Genomic DNA, 19,346 nt, shown 5'->3' with positions numbered 1-19,346 from the left:
TTATGAAGAAAAAAAAAATGACACTAGATTTTTGTCGAGCCTTCGACTTTAGTCGAAAAAGCGAGACATAGCGATCCTACATTCCGTCGGCGTCGTCGTCGTCGTCGGCGGCGTCCACAAATATTCACTCTGTGGTTAAAGTTTTTGAAATTTTAATAACTTTCTTATACTATTTTGGATTTGTACCAAACTTGGACAGAAGCTTGTTTATGATCAAATGCTAGTATCTAGAAGGAAATTTTGTTTTCTTCCAGTCAACATTACATTCAGTCTGCAGTTAAAGTTTTTAAACATTTATTAGATTCATAAACTATCCTGGATTTTTACCAAACTTGGACAGAAGCTTCTTACAATCAAAAGATAGTATCAAGAGGAATATTTTTATTGATTTACTTCCTCATTTTTGTTGAGCCTGTGATTAACAGAAAAAGTAGGCGAGACACTGGGTTCCGCGGAACCCTTACGAATTTTTATATTTAGTATACTGTTGCATCATGCTATTGTACTTTTTTCTGAATATGCCATTTTCAAAAAGCTTTGGATGCTGAACTCATTGGTAATTTTCAACTAATATCAATCAATTTAATTGTTCAATATTAATTTTTTAAATTATTTACATAGATGCCATTTTAAAGTACTTTAGCAATAAGGGATAGCCACCTTTATAAACATGCATAAATATTGTTGATTTAATTTTGCTGCATAGCAATGAACTATTCTTTGTTTAAAATACCTTTGGAACTGTAGTTATAGGTATTGGTCAGACGGTAAATATTTTCTGATTTTATGAATTGGTCAGACTGTACTAGCATGTCTGACTTCATTTTAGAATGTGTGTTGGTCAGTCTATGTTTTAGGTTATGCATTTGATCTTTTCTTTTAGGTTTTAGTCAGATTATGTAATTATGCCTCCCCAGCCGAAGAACTGGCTAAAAAAGATGATCTTAGTTTACTATTCAGTGCAATAACAAGCTGGTGCCCTGCTCATAATGTGGTATGGAGAAAAAGTGCTGGAGAAGTGTTAGTGACTCTGTCCAGACACGGACTGATACCAAATGTGGTCAAATATATACATGGTAAATCATTTAATATATTTGCTTTATATTATATTGTTTAATTAAACATGAACATTCAGAGCAATTTAATGTCACTTATTATGGATTGATTGCTATTTTGTGTATTTTTCCTTTGATCTTTTTGTGATAATTTTTTATATTATGCTACTCGCTTGAGATAGAAAATTATTGCTAGAATCTAAGGGTGCACATGCTGTTGCCAATGTAAACATCAACGACTTCATTGGCAAAATAGTGATAAACAGATTATCAATGGTCTTTCAAAGTCGAGGATGTTTCTCGACCACATCTCATCTCAGGGCTGTCGCCCTTCCATGAGATTGCAGCTGAGAATCATTAAAAAAACCATTGATAATCTATAAATACACTACAATGAATTAGACAGACATCCTGAGTTTGATATTTATACTCCCACAAACAAGGTGTAGAGGGGTATGTAGGTATCACCCTGTCTGTTTTCTGTCTGTCCATTGTTCTGTCCATCTCCATCTGCTTTGTTAACTCAACTACCCCTAAAATATTAGAAGAATATTGATGCAAATTTGCACAGATGTAGAACACTACTTAAAGATGTGCTTTAAGGAATATAATCCAGGTCCAACAAGTTACAGTGGAAGTGAACACTACTTAAAGATGTGCATTAAGGAATATAATCCAGGTCCAAGAAGTTACAGTGGAAGTAATCCAATTTACTTACATTAATGTATAGTAATAGTATTGCATGGTGGAGGTTATCCTTTTGTGAGTTTGCCCAGTTTTAGTTTTCACATGCTAGCTCAGAAGGTTACAGTATGCAAGAAGATTTGCCACCATTTCTGGACACATTATCCTGTCTATGAGCTATCCCGTCTTTTCTCTTACTATTAGTATTGTATCAGTTTTCGAATGGCAACTTGTATTAAATACAGTGTATAGTATTTTTATAAGTTGAATAACATACTGTAAAAGCAGAAATTTTCGTGGAGGATTTAATTTCGTTTATTTCGTGGAAAGAATATATCCACGAAATTAAAACCCCCACGAAAATTTAACCTACATATAATATCACTTCCATTTACTGGAAACCACGAAATTAAATCCCCATGAAATCTTATAAAGAGACAAAACCACGAAATTTTAACCCCACAAAAATTAATGTTTCTACAGTACATCAAGAATGAAAAATTAGCTGGCAATTTGTTTAAGCAGCAAACATCCTGTAAAATTGCTGCTTGATATGGATGCCTACTTAAAATGTCTTGTTATTTCATATGTACAAAGATAATTTTTTGTATATCTATTCTTTGAAATAATTCTTTTATTTTATAATTTCAGACAAAGGCTGTGTTCGACACTGTATAGAAAACATGCAACGTATCCAAGAGTTATCTCCCATAGAACAAGTAGAGATGTTTGTTACTGTGTTCTGTTTTCTGAAGGATTCCAGTGAAGTGTCACAGGTGTTAATGGAAGATTTCAAATCTTGTCAGGGATATAACTATTTATGTGAATTTTTATTAAGGTAAATATAGTTTGATCTATTTATATATATGTAGGGTTTAGAAACAGCAACAATAAAAAAAAAATAAACAAGTGATTAGTCAGCAGATGTTACCCTTAAATATGATGTTGATCCATGTTTTCTCACTACCTGAGTACCTTATATCTAGAATTAATTAGGGAGAATGTCAAACTTACGGAATATGTCCTATTATATTTTTATGAATAAGACAAAGGTGTTATATATGACTTGTTTTGCTGCAGATTGAAAAAAAACGAAAAAAAAACAGGACAATATATACCTGTAACTTGTGCATCAGGAATTTTTTGACTCACTTTTTATGCAAAAGTCAAGTTATTTCAGTTCTGTTGTCAATTTACAATAAATTGTTAAAACCACAAATATAATAAACTTATAAATGTCTTTATGGACTGTGGTCTTTAGTACACATCTGCTTGTATTACATATGCAGTAAGAATTGAACATGTGACAAGATCTTTGTGACAAAAATAATTCACAAGCTCACAATAAGGTTTTGAAAAGAGTGAGCATTCTGAAACAATAAAGCAAGTTCTGGATAGCAGCACACATTTAATGTCCAGATATGTCAGAGTGATACAATTAAATAAATTTACAACAAACAAAAAGAAATTAAGAAAGAAGACGAAAGACAACACATTCTTAACTGGCTAAACATCTTGATCCTGGTTTTGTCCATGTTTTGAAGTTGGTAATTTTCAAACAACAAGTCTAACGATACTTGATAAAAATTATATTTATTTACCTCAGATTAGAATTGGACACTTGTTTAGAATCCACACAGGCATTAAGAAATCTCTTATTACTGGTTGGTTCCCTGACAACTTGTGGCTACATGGAACTTAAACCAAATCAAGCTAGTTCAGGGTCACTCTATCAGATGCCAGGATTTTCTCTCCCACAACCTGCAGGCAAAGGTATGAATTAAGAAAAAAACTTTTCATTGAATTTTACATGTTTGTTACAAGATTATGTTGGTTATTTTCTTTTCTTTCCTTTTTTTAGAACTAATTGTATTAAATGCTTTTAGTGGAATAAATGATATTCTTATTTCATTTAACTCACACTTTTATTTATTTTCTTTTATATGAAGTATAATTGCACTTTGTATTTTCTTGCATGAACTTCTGCACGATGAAAATTATGGTCATTTAAGTTTTTCAATACAAAGAAATTTAATTTTATTTTGTATAATTTGCATGTTGAGAAATCCTCAACAGTTTCTGTGTTGTTTTAGATGTGCAAGTGAATGCAAGCCCTAGTTCCAGTTAAGTTTTGTAAAACTTTTAGTTTTAGTTGCTTGAGTGGCATAAAGCTTGTGATGTTATATTCTTTGTTTCATTCTTTAAATCTCATAAGAAACAAAAACTGATCTTGTTTCTCTTTCTATAAGCTGCTTACATGTAAAGGAAAAAAATTGGTTCTCTCGTTTTGTTAAGACTTTCTCTATTTGCACGAGTAAATGTTTTACAGTTTATAAACACACTAGATAATCATTTTTGGTTTTGATCTTTTTACTTGTGTTATGTTTATTCAAAAAACATATTTATACTACAAAACCTTTCAAAGCCCTTAAATTAAAAGAATGTATTTAAAAGAAAGAAAAAAGGATCAGTCAAAACATGACCAATATTTGTTGGGATTTTGTTTTTGTTATTTTGTTGTTGTTGTTTTTTGTGGAGGGAGGAGGGGTTGGAGATTAGATTTGAATTGTATTTGTTATGCTCTGTGTTGCATGTGTTAGATTTAAAAAATCTTTACATATATAACACATGTTCAGTATGGCATTATTAGTCGGAACATAATGTATATCTGGATAAAATGCATGCATATTAACTTTTGATTTATTATTGAATAGTGATTACAAAATACTAATATTGTATAAAATGTAGAAGGGCTAGAAGTTTAAAAGATAGTTACTTTATGATATTAAATTTTTGTATTAAACAGATGTGAAGTCTATATTTGGACTGAAACTATTTAAACATAGTAATATATCCATATTACAGTAGTGTCTGCAATTTGGTCCTAGCATTTCGAATTGAGACCCATTTAGAACAGACCAAACATTATATAAATAACACATAGCTGAGAGGGTAATTGAGCAGATTGTTACCCCGAGAAAACATTGTCAACTGAGACAAAGACAAGGTTGACAATGTTTTTTTCAGGGGGTAACAATCTGCTCTATCATCCTCTCATCTATAAGTTATTTAATTTATTATTCTGAATGTTCTGTCATTATTGTCTTTTAAATTTTTGATTTAAAGTACTTTACTATAATATCATGTACATAAAAACGTTACAGTTATTAGAAAAACAAGAAAAATGAAGCAAGTTTATTTTGATGCCCCCGCAACTGAAAGTTGGGGGGCATATTGTTTTACCCCTGTCCGTCCGTCCCATTATGGGTATATAGTTATTCCAGATAACTCCTTCTAGAGTTTGAATGCTAGGAAGTTTTCACTTTGCTGGCTGTTTGTACATATATTGAAGGTGTGCATGTGGTAAGGGTTTTGATTTTTATTAATATTTGCTCTTTTGGGAGATAGTTGAACTTTGTCATTTTTGGAGTATATACTTGCATAATTTTTTTGGAGTATATACTTGCATAAGAGGTGAATAGCGTTTCCCGATAACTCCTCCTACAGTTGGAATGCTAGGAAGTTTTCACTTTCCTGGCTGTTTGTACATATATTGAAGGTGTGCATGTGGTCAGGGTTTTGATTTTTATTTATATTTGCTCTTTTGGGAGATAATTGAACATTGTCATTTTGTGAGTATTTACTTGCATAAGAGGTGCATAGCGTTTCCAGATAACTCCTCTTAATACAGTGAACCATAGACCTATGTGCTCCCATGCTCAACGTTGTGTATTTTACCTTGCATCTGCGGGGGCATCATTTGTGTCTCCCAGACACAATAATATCTCAAAGAAAGTTCTACAATGACTTTGTTATAATACAGTTACTGAGAGTAAAATATCTTCCTCATATTAGCCAATCAAAATCTGGCACTTTAATGTGAAGTATAATAAAACAAAGTGCTAACTTTGTAAAAAATATTTATGTTAAAAGTTAACATTTTTTTCTGTTTATTGAATATAAAATTAATATTGTACAAATATGATACGGGTTATGTTCTTCTCATATATTTTATGATGGTATGATACTAAACCCCTAACGGGAGGGATTGTACTTGATTTTCATATGATGAAGACATAATCTTTCAATCAGTTTAATTGAGATCTGGAGCTGGCATGTCAGTAACTGCTAGTAGTCCTTTGTTCATTTATGTATCATTGTCATTTTGCTTAGTTTCTTTTGTTACCTATTCTGACATCGAACTCAGACTTCTTTTCAACTGAGTTTTACTGTGCATATTGCTATGTGTTTCTTTATTCTACATGTACATTGGCTAGAGGTATAGGGGAGGGTTGAGATCTCACAAAAAATGTTTAACCCCGCCGCATTTTTGCGCCTGTCCCAAGTCAGGAGCCTCTGGCCTTTGTTAGTCTTGTATGTTTTTTAATTTTAGTTCATTTATATGTTTTGGAGTTTAGTATGACATCCATTTTCACTGAACTAGTACACAATTTTATTTAGGTGCCAGCTGAGGACCACCTCCGGGTGCGGGATTTTCTCGCTGCGTTGAAGACCCATTGGTGGCCTTCGGCTGTTGTCTACTCTTTGGTTGGGTTGTTGTCTCTTTGACATATTCCCCATTTCCATTCTCAATTTTATTATATATATGATAGATTTCATTTGTTTTACCAAAAGTCTATCTTTAGGTAACAATTCTTTGTTATACAAACACCTTCCTTGACCTTAAGTGTAAACAGATAATAAAATAAAAGTTTAGCTAATATTTGTAATGTTACTTGTTAATAAGTATAACTCTTCCTCTGTTTTAGGTGTAAGTGTAAGGAACATTCAAGCTTTTCAAGTGTTGCAGTCAGTTTTCATGAAGGTATGAATACAAGTACAGTCAAATCTTTGGTTTTCAGTTTTCTAATGGTTATGAAATACTGTTGAAACTTTTTTTGGTGATGGGGGATGGGGTTAAAATTCATGGTATTGTCATTAAAATTGATTTTGTAGGGATGATTTTTTTTGTTTACAGTTTTAGAAAGTAATGTTCTTTCTAGACTAATTTGCACCAACAAAAAAGTTCTGCTTTAACAGTATATAATTGAAAATTGCTTTTCAAAGGAGCTCAATGAATTGCAAGAATTCTGGTCTGATTAAAAATATATGCTAAGGTATTAAGGAAATAAAGTCATAAAACAGATACATATGTAATGTATGAAAAAATAGTATACCTTAGCACAGAATATTTCTATAACAAACACTGTGTAAGATCTTATATTGATCAAATGTGTTAATATCTTGACAATGAAACTTTTCTCCTTTAGGGCTATTCCATTAAAATGTATGTGGGAGGGTAGGAAGGGAAGTTTAATTATTGAATGTGGGTCATGGGTTTTTTTTTAGAACGCGTCTATTACCATTATGCAAAATTATCTAAAAAATGGTTCTTGGTTGTAGGGATATTTTGAAAGTCCCTTCCTACCCTCCCACATACATTTTAATGGAATAGCCCATAGTATGTTGAGAAATGTTTTTAATCAGGTCAATGCATAAAATTGGAATGATGTCTGGAAATTAAAAATGGCTAGGTCATAGGATTATCAGACAGTATTCAGAAATATAACAGTTTACCTGACAATATTTTTAGTAGTCCGTAGTAAAAAATATTGAAATTTTGAAGGGATTTGATTGATTACTTATATTGCACTGAAAAATGAACTCTTATAGGATGTTTTCAGATCTTACATGCCGCAACACACAAAACTTGCAGAGCAAATTCAAAGATCTGATTTTATAGTAATCAGTTTGTCCTTTCTTTTGTTTGTGCATCCGCCATCACAAAATGTTTCAGTTCTCTTAACTTTGAAACTCTTTTGAGTTTTGCAATGCATGATAATTCCCCAGTAATAGAAGATGTGTCAGATACATGGAAGAAAAACATACATTGAAATTAACTGTCAAAAACTTAGTTCAACCTCTGTGCATATGTATAAAAATCCTTAAGGCTCTCTTACTTTGAAACCTCTTAGAGTTCAGTGATAAAACTTGGCATAATTATTCATCACAAGTCTACTTGATGGTTTTTTGCTTACATGGAAGAAACTAGGTTCAGCTTAGCCAACCCTTTGTACATGTAAAAAAATTGTTACACCTCTCTAATTTTATACCCTTGGAATTGGTTATGAAACTTTACTTAGTATTAACGACTTCCAGACGATGTGTCATGCACAAGCAGAGAAACTATATATTAAAAGCAATGTTAAAAAAACTAGCTCAACTTAGCCACCCACTAATTAAAGATGTGTCACATACATAAAGGAAAACAGTCATTGATGAACATGGACAAAGAGTTATTTGAACCAAAACACCCCCTGCAAGGCATGGATAAAGAGTTATTTGAACCAAAACACCCCCTGCAAGGTCCTCTGTGATAGCTCCAATCACTATTATTTACTCTAAAGTTTTCTCTATACCATCAAATCTTTGATCATGGTATGAATTTTTTTTATCAATATTCTCTTATTTTATTAGAAGTATGTTTTAATATCACATGTCAGATATAATTGACTTACAAAATCATATTTTTCAGGGCTCCACCAGTTGTCTTTGTAATACCATTTTAGAAGTCATCAACAGTATATATCATCAGGACAATGCTAACTACTTCATATTAGAACCACAACACACCATGTCACAGTTTGTAGAAAAAATCTATCTGAAACCACAAGATGTTCAGGTACATAAAAGGAAGGCTTGTTATATTAATTTGCCTATTGCATAATGCTTCACAAAATTCACAAAGAACTGTTGGACATTTGATCTGGCAAGCTGCAATAATTCATCTGACTGACCAACAATTAATGGGAAAATATGTTATCTGAAAAATATTGAAAAAGATTGATGTTTTTTTTTCTGAAACCATATTGGAGTATTCCTTGACTTCCCTAATATATGCACATTTATATATTCTAAAAGTTATTTTGTTACAGGAAAAGTTTTTTGAGCTACTGGAGTTTATTGTGTATGATTTGAATTTTGTACCCTGTAAAGAACTCATCAGTATCAGTATACTCATCAAATCAGATCAGTAAGTTTTCATATAATTAAGTATACTCATCAAATCAGATCAGTAAGTTTTCATATAATTAAGTATACCCATCAAATCAGATCAGTAAGTTTTCACATAGTTCAGTTACTCATCAAATCAGAACAGTAAGTTTTCAAATAATTAAGTATACTCATCAAATCAGATCAGTAAGTTTTCATATAATTAAGTATACTCATCAAATCAGATCAGTAAGTTTTCATATAATTAAGTATATCCAACAAATCAGATCAGTAAGTTTTCACATAGTTCAGTTACTCATCAAATCAGAACAGTAAGTTTTCATATAATTAAGTATACTCATCAAATTAGATCAGTAAGTTTTCATATAATTAAGTATACTCATCAAATCAGATCAGTAAGTTTTCATATAATTAAGTATACCCATCAAATCAGATCAGTAAGTTTTCACATAGTTCAGTTACTCATCAAATCAGAACTGTAAGTTTTCATATAATTAAGTATACTCATCAAATCAGATCAATAAGTTTTCATATAATTAAGTATACTCATCAAATCAGATCAGTAAGTTTTCATATAATTAAGTATACCCATCAAATCAGATCAGTAAGTATTCACATAGTTCAGTTACTCATCAAATCAGAACAGTAAGTTTTCATATAATTAAGTATACTCATCAAATCAGATCAGTAAGTTTTCACATAGTTCAGTTACTCATCAAATCAGAACAGTAAGTTTTCATATAATTAAGTATACTCATCAAATCAGATCAGTAAGTTTTCATATAATTAAGTATACCCATCAAATCAGATCAGTAAGTTTTCACTTAGTTCAGTATATCCATCAAACCAGATCAGTAAGTTTTCACATAGTTCAGTAACTCATCAAATCAGAACAGTAAGTTTTCACATAGTTCAGTTACTCCTCAAATCAGATGAGTAAGTTTTCACATAGTTCAGTTACTCATCAAATCAGATCAGTAAGTTTTCATATAATTAAGTATACTCATCAAATCAGATCAGTAAGTTTTCATATAATTTAGTATACTCATCAAATCAGATCAGTAAGTTTTCATATAATTAAGTATACCCATCAAATCAGATCAGTAAGTTTTCACATAGTTCAGTTACTCATCAAATCAGAACAGTAAGTTTTCATATAATTAAGTATACTCATCAAATCAGATCAGTAAGTTTTCATATAATTAAGTATACTCATCAAATCAGATCAGTAAGTTTTCATATAATTAAGTATACCCATCAAATCAGATCAGTAAGTATTCACATAGTTCAGTTACTCATCAAATCAGAACAGTAAGTTTTCATATAATTAAGTATACTCATCAAATCAGATCAGTAAGTTTTCATATAATTAAGTATACTCATCAAATCAGATCAGTAAGTTTTCATATAATTAAGTATACCCATCAAATCAGATCAGTAAGTATTCACATAGTTCAGTTGCTCATCAAATCAGAACAGTAAGTTTTCATATAATTAAGTATACTCATCAAATCAGATCAGTAAGTTTTCATATAATTAAGTATACTCATCAAATCAGATCAGGAAGTTTTCACATAGTTCACTCAGTATACTCATCAAATCAGATCAGTAAGTTTTCACTTAGTTCAGTATATCCATCAAACCAGATCAGTAAGTTTTCACATAGTTCAGTAGGTGCACTCGACTCCAATCTTAATTGACTAGGATTGTCAGTTTTCCTATCGAAGGTCATGGTTTTCCCCGGGCACTCCGGCTTCCTCCACCAATAAAAACTGGCCGCCACGAAATGCGGTGCTTAAAAGTGGTGTTAAACACCAAAAATCAAATCAAATCAAATCATAGTTCAGTAACTCATCAAATCAGATCAGTAAGTTTTCACATAGTTCAGTTACTCCTCAAATCAGATCAGTAAGTTTTCACATAGTTCAGTTACTCATCAAATCAGATCAGTAAGTTTTTGCATAGTTAAGTATACTCATAAAATCAGATGAGTAAGTTTTCACATAGTTTAGTTACTCATCAAATCAGATCAATAAGTTTTCACATAGTTCAGTTACTCATAAAATCAGATCAGTAAGTTTTCACATAGTTCAGTTACTCATCAAATCAGAACAGTAAGTTTTCAAATAATTAAGTATACTCATCAAATCAGATCAGTAAGTTTTCATATAATTAAGTATACTCATCAAATCAGATCAGTAAGTTTTCATATAATTAAGTATACTCATCAAATCAGATCAGTAAGTTTTCATATAATTAAGTATACCCATCAAATCAGATCAGTAAGTATTCACATAGTTCAGTTACTCATCAAATCAGAACAGTAAGTTTTCATATAATTAAGTATACTCATCAAATCAGATCAGTAAGTTTTCATATAATTAAGTATACTCATCAAATCAGATCAGGAAGTTTTCACATAGTTCACTCAGTATACTCATCAAATCAGATCAGTAAGTTTTCACTTAGTTCAGTATATCCATCAAACCAGATCAGTAAGTTTTCACATAGTTCAGTAGGTGCACTCGACTCCAATCTTAATTGACTAGGATTGTCAGTTTTCCTATCGAAGGTCATGGTTTTCCCCGGGCACTCCGGCTTCCTCCACCAATAAAAACTGGCCGCCACGAAATGCGGTGCTTAAAAGTGGTGTTAAACACCAAAAATCAAATCAAATCAAATCATAGTTCAGTAACTCATCAAATCAGATCAGTAAGTTTTCACATAGTTCAGTTACTCCTCAAATCAGATCAGTAAGTTTTCACATAGTTCAGTTACTCATCAAATCAGATCAGTAAGTTTTTGCATAGTTAAGTATACTCATAAAATCAGATGAGTAAGTTTTCACATAGTTTAGTTACTCATCAAATCAGATCAATAAGTTTTCACATAGTTCAGTTACTCATAAAATCAGATCAGTAAGTTTTCACATAGTTCAGTTACTCATCAAATCAGATCAGTAAGTTTTCACATAATTCAGTATACTCATCAAATCAGATCAGTAAGTTTTCATATAGTTCCACTGCTCTTTTGTTTTTATAGCATTTTGGTAGTCTGTATAACTACTAAGGACCACTCTCAGTTGTCTAGCATCTCGGTCTTATGAGGTAAAAAATATGTTAAGAAATTAGTAAAATTTACTTTTTGTTTTAGTGTTTCCATCTATTAGGGTTCATTTTATTAATTTATTTTGAATGAACAAATTATATAAGTTAAATGATGTGTAATGTATTTATATATATAAAGTACAGCTCATAAAATAATTATATGGTTCTTGTTTTCAGTTCCACACAATGCAATATACTTTGTATGAAGAGTTTACTCAAGATTTTACAAACCCACACACTATATAAAGATGTTTTCCGAGAGGTTGGGATGTTAGAAGTGATGGTCACATGTTTACACAGATATGCTGCTCTTTTGAAAACTCCAGATAACGATACAGGTAAATGTTAACTAGAATTTCATTTTGTATAATGAATGCTTATTACAATAAACATGTGTACCAGATAAAATTACAGAAAAAAAAATTATTTGGTTGCCTGTGTTTTTGTATAACTGTTGATATAGTCATTTCTCAGATTTAATTGCTGGGTATTTAGAGATTGTGGCAATCTTCTTTTTGAATAAGCAATGTTTTAGCAGAAACTAATATGTGGAAAGCATAAAAGAAAATTTAATTCCCTTATTATGATTCACTTGAATATATTTGATTGTTGAACTCAACAAGCACATCTCAAAGCCAATATATATGCAAAAAAAAAAAAAAAAAAAATAGATGAAATTTGTGAAATGATAAAAGATAATAATTCAAAGGAAAAAAAAAATAATAAGGGTTAATTTTATATCTTTAAAAATTATCCATTGCAAAGAACGTTAATAAAAACAAAGTAATATGAATATATATATATTAGATTTGGATCATATGGAATGCTTTTTATTCTATCATAAATTAAGATATGCATACTACAAGTGACCATGTAATCTTACAAAAAGTGTGTAGTTTTATATAATTCTATCGATAACTAATTTTATTTTTAATCTTTCATTTCTATTTATATATTTGTTACCACTTCCGCTTTTATCTACTTCTGGGAGTCCACATACAATGTACTTCAGGGATAATTTTTCTTATTATAACCGTCCTGATGACACCACTCATGTGGTGAAACATGTAGACATAATTATTTCTTTATTATTTCTGTATAACATGGGTGTTGATGTCTTTATTTTCTATAATTTTATGTACCTGTAGAAAGACAAATATTGAATACCACTAGGTATCCCCCTAACTTTACCGCTACCACACGTCGACCACTTCAGGGTATTGGTTCACATTACACCCATTACAAAAAGCATGTAGGTACAAAAATTACTGCATGGCCTTGGTAGAGAGCTGTTTATTCAGCAAACAGCAGAAATTAATGTGTCTTATAAGTTGACTGTGGTTTATAATCAATTTATGACTAGAATTTAATTTAGAATTCAAGGGATATGGATTAGGAAAATTAATTATGTGAAAGAAACAACACATAGATAAACAAGAGCTTTAATATAGAACTTTGTACATTTGAAATTTCAGTAGAATTAGAACCAATAGCTGCTGACCAACAAGAATTAGGTTCTTTGGTCATGGAATGTCTGACAGCTCTTCTTAGTGGAAATAGCAAAAATGCTGGTGAGTTATGGCTTAACATTTATTTTAAGGATTTCCATGAACAAAATTACAAGCTTTAGTTAAACTTTTTTTATCTTCAAAACACTGAACAAAAGAAAATTGTGAATATTTGTTTACTTAGTGTTGGACCAAACTGTTTCTTTTTATACAACTTAGTTTATTAGCAGGACTAGCTGTTACAGCTGTTTCCAGACCATGCATCTTTTGGGGAGATATATAATATTCATAGATATTTTGTTTTGTCTACCTACTGGTTCCCAGATATGATCTCTATGTTTCATCTCATAGAGACACAACTTGGGGAACTTTACCAGTATAAATACACATGGATAGCAGCCAAATTGAATTCTGAGGAAGACCCAAAGTTGAAGGCAGGGGTTGTACATAATTTTAGTATAAGTTTAACTTCTTAGAAGTTTGAGGCATATAAATGTAGATTGTATGCCGCACAGCCCAATGTTCTAACCTTTGAACAAAAATTGTAGTGCAAATGAACTTTCCATTCTAGAATATAGTTTTTTAGGAAACTTCATAGTAAAAGAGGCACAGTTTTAGCCGTAAAAGGAGTTACTTTGGGAAATTGCATTGTCTATAGTTACAGAAATGCAACCTGTATCAGCAATCATATTATTGATTGCTGCTTGTTTAAATAAAACAAGCACTTTTTTGTGAAATCAATATTCTTTCGTTTAGAAATTTTTCTCCAATATAGAACATAATGGTTTTTATACGACCGCAAAAAAAATTTTGAGGTCGTATATTGGTATGACGTTGGCGTCGTCGTCCGAAGACACGTTGGTTTTCGCACTCTAACTTTAGTTTAAGTGAATGGATCTCTATGAAATTTTACCATAAGGTTCAATACCAAAAAAGGAAGGTGGGGATTGATTTTGGGGGTTATGGTACCAACAGTTAAGGAATTAAGGGCCAAAAAGGGGCAAAAAATAAGCATTTTTGTAACTTCCAGACATAACTTGTGTGTTAGTGTATGGATCTCTCTGACATTGTACCACAAGGTTCCATATCACAAAGGGAATACTGGGATTGATTTTGGGGGTAATTGCCTCCAAATTTTAGGAATTAGGGGCCATAAAGGGGCAAAAAACAAGCATTTTTCTAGTTTCATGACAATAACTTGTGTGTAAGTGTATGGATCTCTCTGACATTGTACCACAAGATTCCAAATCACAAAGGGAATGCTGGGATTGATTTTGGGGGTAATTGCCTCCAAATTTTAGGAATTAGGGGCCAAAAAGGGGCAAAAAACAAACATTTTTCTATTTTCATGACAATAACTTGTGTGTAAGTGTATGGATCTTTATGAAATTGTACTGCAAGGTTCCATATCACAAAGGGAATGCTGGGATTGATTTTGGGGGTAATTGCCTCCAAATTTTAGGAATAAGGGGCCAAAAAGGGGCAAAAAACAAACATTTTTCTATTTTCATGACAATAACTTGTGTGTAAGTGTATGGATCTTTATGAAATTGTACTGCAAGGTTCCATATCACAAAGGGAAAGCTGGGTTTGAGTTTGGAGGTAATTGCCCTAAAGGTTTAGGAATTTGGGGCCAAAAAGGGGCCAAAAAAACAAGCATTTTTCTAGTTTCCAGATAATAACTTGTGTTCAAGTGTATGGATCTCTCTGAAATTGTACTGCAAGGTACCATACCACAAAGGGAAGGCTGGGATTGAGTTTAGGGGTGATGAATCATAAGGGGGTTCAAAAATTGGGGGGGGGGGATTTTTTTTTCCTTTTTTTTCTTTTAAATTTTCCATTTTAAATTGGTTATTTCTGATTTATATATAAAAGCAAATAATAATGATATGGTTTGAATAGGTAAATCAAAATTTTTTAAGTTCTTAGACCACATTCATTCTGTGTCAGAAACCTATGCTGTGTCAAATATTTAATTACAATCCAAATTCAGTGCTGTATCAAGCTTGAATGTTGTGTCCATACTTGCCCCAACTGTTCAGGGTTTGACCTCTGCGGTCGTATCAAGCTGCGCCCCAGCGGAGCATTTTATTTTGTCTGTTTTCTAAGTTTAATTATTATATTTGAACTTTCATTGAATTTCAGATGTTTTTAGAGAGTGTGGAGGTGCTCGCTGTGCACATACAATGATTCCACATATGCAGTGTCGTCAACAAACTTTAAATATTGTACAACAACTAGTGCTGTCCCCTGGTGGTGATGATGATATGGGAACATTACTAGGGCTGATGCATTCTTCACCAGTGTTGTCACTTCAACTAAAAACACATATTTTAAAGGTAACTATAATAAAGATATTGCTCAAGGAATTGAAGACAAGAAAGACAAATATACTATAAATTCAGAGACTATTGTGTGCATTTATTATTGCGATTACTACATGACAGACCAATATGTGAGAATGATTAATGTGATTGCAGGAAAAGCTGCATACAAATATATGTGTCAGATATCAGGATGTGAGTTCTGATTGTTGCAATACTTACCCATTTACATTATTTTGCAATAATAAAAACCTTGTATCAATTTCTGAATTTTCAGTGTGTGATTTCATTTAAAGCAAAGAAAATTTAGTCATGTGGTCTGTATTTATTTCCAGCATATTCATAGCAAAAGGTCACTTATAATGATATTTATATGAATACTGTGATTTTTTTATGCCCCACCTAGGGGCATTATGTTTTTCGGTCTGTGCGTTTGTTTGTTCGTCTGTTCGTCCGTCTGTCCTGCTTCAGGTTAAAGTTTTTGGTCAAGGTAGTTTTTGATGAAGTTGAAGTCCAATCAACTTAAAACTTAGTACACATGTTCCTTATAATATGATCTTTCTAATTTTAATGCCAAATTAGAGTTTTGACCCCAATTTCATGGTCCACTGAACATAGAAAATGATAGTGCAAGTGGGGCAACCGCTGTACTATGGACACATTCTTGTTCTGCTTATTCCAAAACCAAAACAGAAACCCATAACTATTCCGGGATATTTTTTTACAATTTCACTATTACAGAAATATCTCACAAAGAGCTTGATCATCTATTTCAGTGTTCACAATTCAACAGATCTCTTATTATATATATATATATATATTGATCTTTATTCTCAAACAGTCAATGCATAACATCGCATTGTATATTAGTAATCTTAATACTAAAGTTATCAGTTACTTTTTTTGTGGTTTTGAGAGCTTGATGATTTATATGGCAGCATATTTTGCATTATTCTTACGGTTTCCAAGCTATGAAGGGCTAATAGGGTTGAAAAATTGCTATTTTACTTGGTATATAAAATTTCTCTGTCAATCAAAATACTATCTATGTTCACAATTACCTTTAATATACATTTAGCCCTTAATAGTATGAATGTAATTACAAAAATATTCCAAAATAAGACACCTGAAAATTAAAATGTTAACAGTATTTCTATTAAAATTGCATCACCAATGAACATGATGTTTTTTAGGCACTATTGAATGTATTAAGAGAGAGTCACAGATCAAGAACAGTATTCCGTAGAGTAGGAGGATTTGTGTATGTTATGTCTGTCTTAGTGTCTATGGAAGGTTGTTTGTGTGATCCACCTAAAGTTCCCTGGGATCAAGGTAAATCTCAGTTTCAGATAAATTTTCCTTTTTCTCATTATAACAAATTTAAACATGGGTATTTTCCCAATTTCAATGCATCAACTTTTGGTGTGGGATTAAATATGTGCATTGGATAATTAGTGCAACCGTCATATCAATATTATTTAATAGAACAAGTGCTATTTTCATAATTTTTGTGTCATTGTCTTTATTTTTAACCGGATTTTCGAAGGAAATATTGGTAATTGATTTGGGGATGTACGGTGAGCGGCTGCCAAACAGTGTCCGTTCAATAACATGAAAACGCTTTGATGAAATTTTCTCAAATTTAGATATGTTGTTTCCTGTGACTAAATGAAGGTCAAGTTCAATTTTCACGATTTTAGCTTTTCTCCTTGTTTAGTTATCGCCCTTTTAAATATCCAAAAGTGGTATTTATAATGTGATTGAGTTATTCCTTTTTGTACAGAAATGGTTAATTATATATATAAAGTCTGATTACACTAATATTTTTAAATAATTTTCTCCTGTTATCAGATTATGACAAAGCATATGGTAAATGTCTTATCTCAGAATTATAATTGGAGTGACATATTTATTATATCCCACGCAACGAGTTGCAGAGGGTATAATGTTTTTGACCCGTCCGTCTGTCTGTCCGTCTGTCTGTCCGTCCGTCTGTCTGTCCGTCCGTCTGTCCGTCTGTCAGTCCTATTTCTTGTCATCACAACTCCTCTCAAACCACACAACAGAATTTCACAAAACCTTTTTAGATAATAAGGACATACAATGTAGTTGTGCATATTGACAGGAAATTACGATTCAATTTTTTTTCTAGGAGTTACGCCCCTTTGAACTTATTTACTTTAATGTACTACTGCAACAGTTTGTCATCGCAACTCCTCTCAAACCACACAACAGAATTTCATGAAACCTTTTTAGATAATAAGGACATACAACGTAGATGTGCATATCGACAGGAAATTACGATTCAATTTTTTTTCCAGGAGTTACGCCCCTTTGAACTTATTTGCCAAATATACTACTGCAACAGTTTGTCATCGCAACTCCTCTGAAACCACACAACAGAATTTCATGAAACCTTTTTAGATAATAAGGACATACTATGTAGTTGTGCATATCGACAGGAAATTACGATTCATTTTTTTTCTTAGTGATACGCCCCTTTGAACTTATTTGCTTCAATGTACTTTTGCAACAGTTTGTCATTGCAACTCTTCTGAAACCACACAACAGAATTTCATGATACTCTGTAGATAATAAGAACATACTACATAGATGTGCATATCGACAGGAAATTATGATTCAATTTTTTTTTCTTATACAATTTTTTTTTCTTACACTTATTTTATTTCTCCAATGACAATGTGGGGACGTGGGGTATGTGAGCGCGCTCACTCAGGTTCTTTAATTTGAAAATTTTCTGTTTCCTAAATGCTGATGATTATAAGCTATATTTTTAGACATTTTGAAGATCATTACAGATAAGTTGTATAGATTTTTAAAAGACATTGTATAAATGATAAATAAAATTTTGGATTTTTATATGACTGCAAAAAGAAGACACATTGGTTTTCGCACAATAACTTTTAGTTTAAGTGAATGGATCTCTATGAAATTTTACCACTAAAGGAAGGTTGGGATTGTTTTTGGGGGTGATGGTCCCAACCGTTTAGGAATTAGGGGCCAAAAACAAGCATTTTTCTAGTTTCAGGACAATAACTTTTGTATAAGTATTTTGATTGCTCTAAAATTGTACCACAAGATTCAATACCACGATTTGAAGTTTGGGATCCATGTTTGGGGTAATTGCCCAAACTGTTCAGGAATTAGGGGCCAAAAAGGGTCTAAAACAAGCTTTTTTCTAGTTTTCAGGCAATAACTTGTATTTAAGTGTATTGATGTCTCATAAATTGTACATTTTACAAAAAGAAATAGGGGTGTAAAACAATTTTTTTTTTGAGGGGGGGGACAATTTTTTATCCTAAAGATTTAAGAAATTAAAAAGAAAATTTCTGCAAAAACTTTTTTTTGGGGAAAAAAGGGGAGGTAAACAAATTTTTTTTTTTGGGGGGTCAATTTTATTTCAAGATTTAAGAAACTGTCAGTTTTCCAAAGAAAAATTGGGGGTCACAATTGCTAATTCTTTGTATATAGTTTGAAAACAGATTTACTAAGTATTGCACAACAGCAGAAATCTTCAATTGAATATAAACTCAAAACATATATCCAATTTTAAGTTCTTTGACTACATTTATCTGTGTCAGAAACCTAAAATGTGTCAATTATTTAATTTCAATCCAAATTCAGACCTGTATC

At 31.7% G+C, this 19,346-nt stretch overlaps 1 protein-coding gene across 2 annotated transcripts in view; it reads left to right on the top strand.

The window, feature by feature from the left end:
- LOC127708473 (WD repeat and FYVE domain-containing protein 3-like) overlaps positions 1–19,346 on the top strand; it is a 113,195-nt gene that overhangs the window by 8,923 nt on the left and 84,926 nt on the right. For both annotated transcript variants that reach the window (XM_052213342.1, XM_052213341.1), the window contains exons 5-14: positions 884–1,076; positions 2,391–2,577; positions 3,346–3,512; positions 6,509–6,564; positions 8,275–8,421; positions 8,675–8,772; positions 12,038–12,198; positions 13,336–13,431; positions 15,514–15,707; positions 16,886–17,024. In XM_052213342.1, the coding sequence (XP_052069302.1) occupies positions 884–1,076; positions 2,391–2,577; positions 3,346–3,512; positions 6,509–6,564; positions 8,275–8,421; positions 8,675–8,772; positions 12,038–12,198; positions 13,336–13,431; positions 15,514–15,707; positions 16,886–17,024 (1,438 nt within the window). The remainder of the gene's footprint in view (positions 1–883; positions 1,077–2,390; positions 2,578–3,345; positions 3,513–6,508; positions 6,565–8,274; positions 8,422–8,674; positions 8,773–12,037; positions 12,199–13,335; positions 13,432–15,513; positions 15,708–16,885; positions 17,025–19,346) is intronic.

This window comes from Mytilus californianus, unplaced genomic scaffold (genome assembly GCF_021869535.1).
Source record: "Mytilus californianus isolate M0D057914Y unplaced genomic scaffold, xbMytCali1.0.p SCAF_7, whole genome shotgun sequence".
In the NCBI taxonomy this organism is placed as follows: Eukaryota; Metazoa; Mollusca; class Bivalvia; order Mytilida; family Mytilidae; genus Mytilus; species Mytilus californianus.
This window is presented reverse-complemented; position numbering and strand designations above follow the sequence as displayed.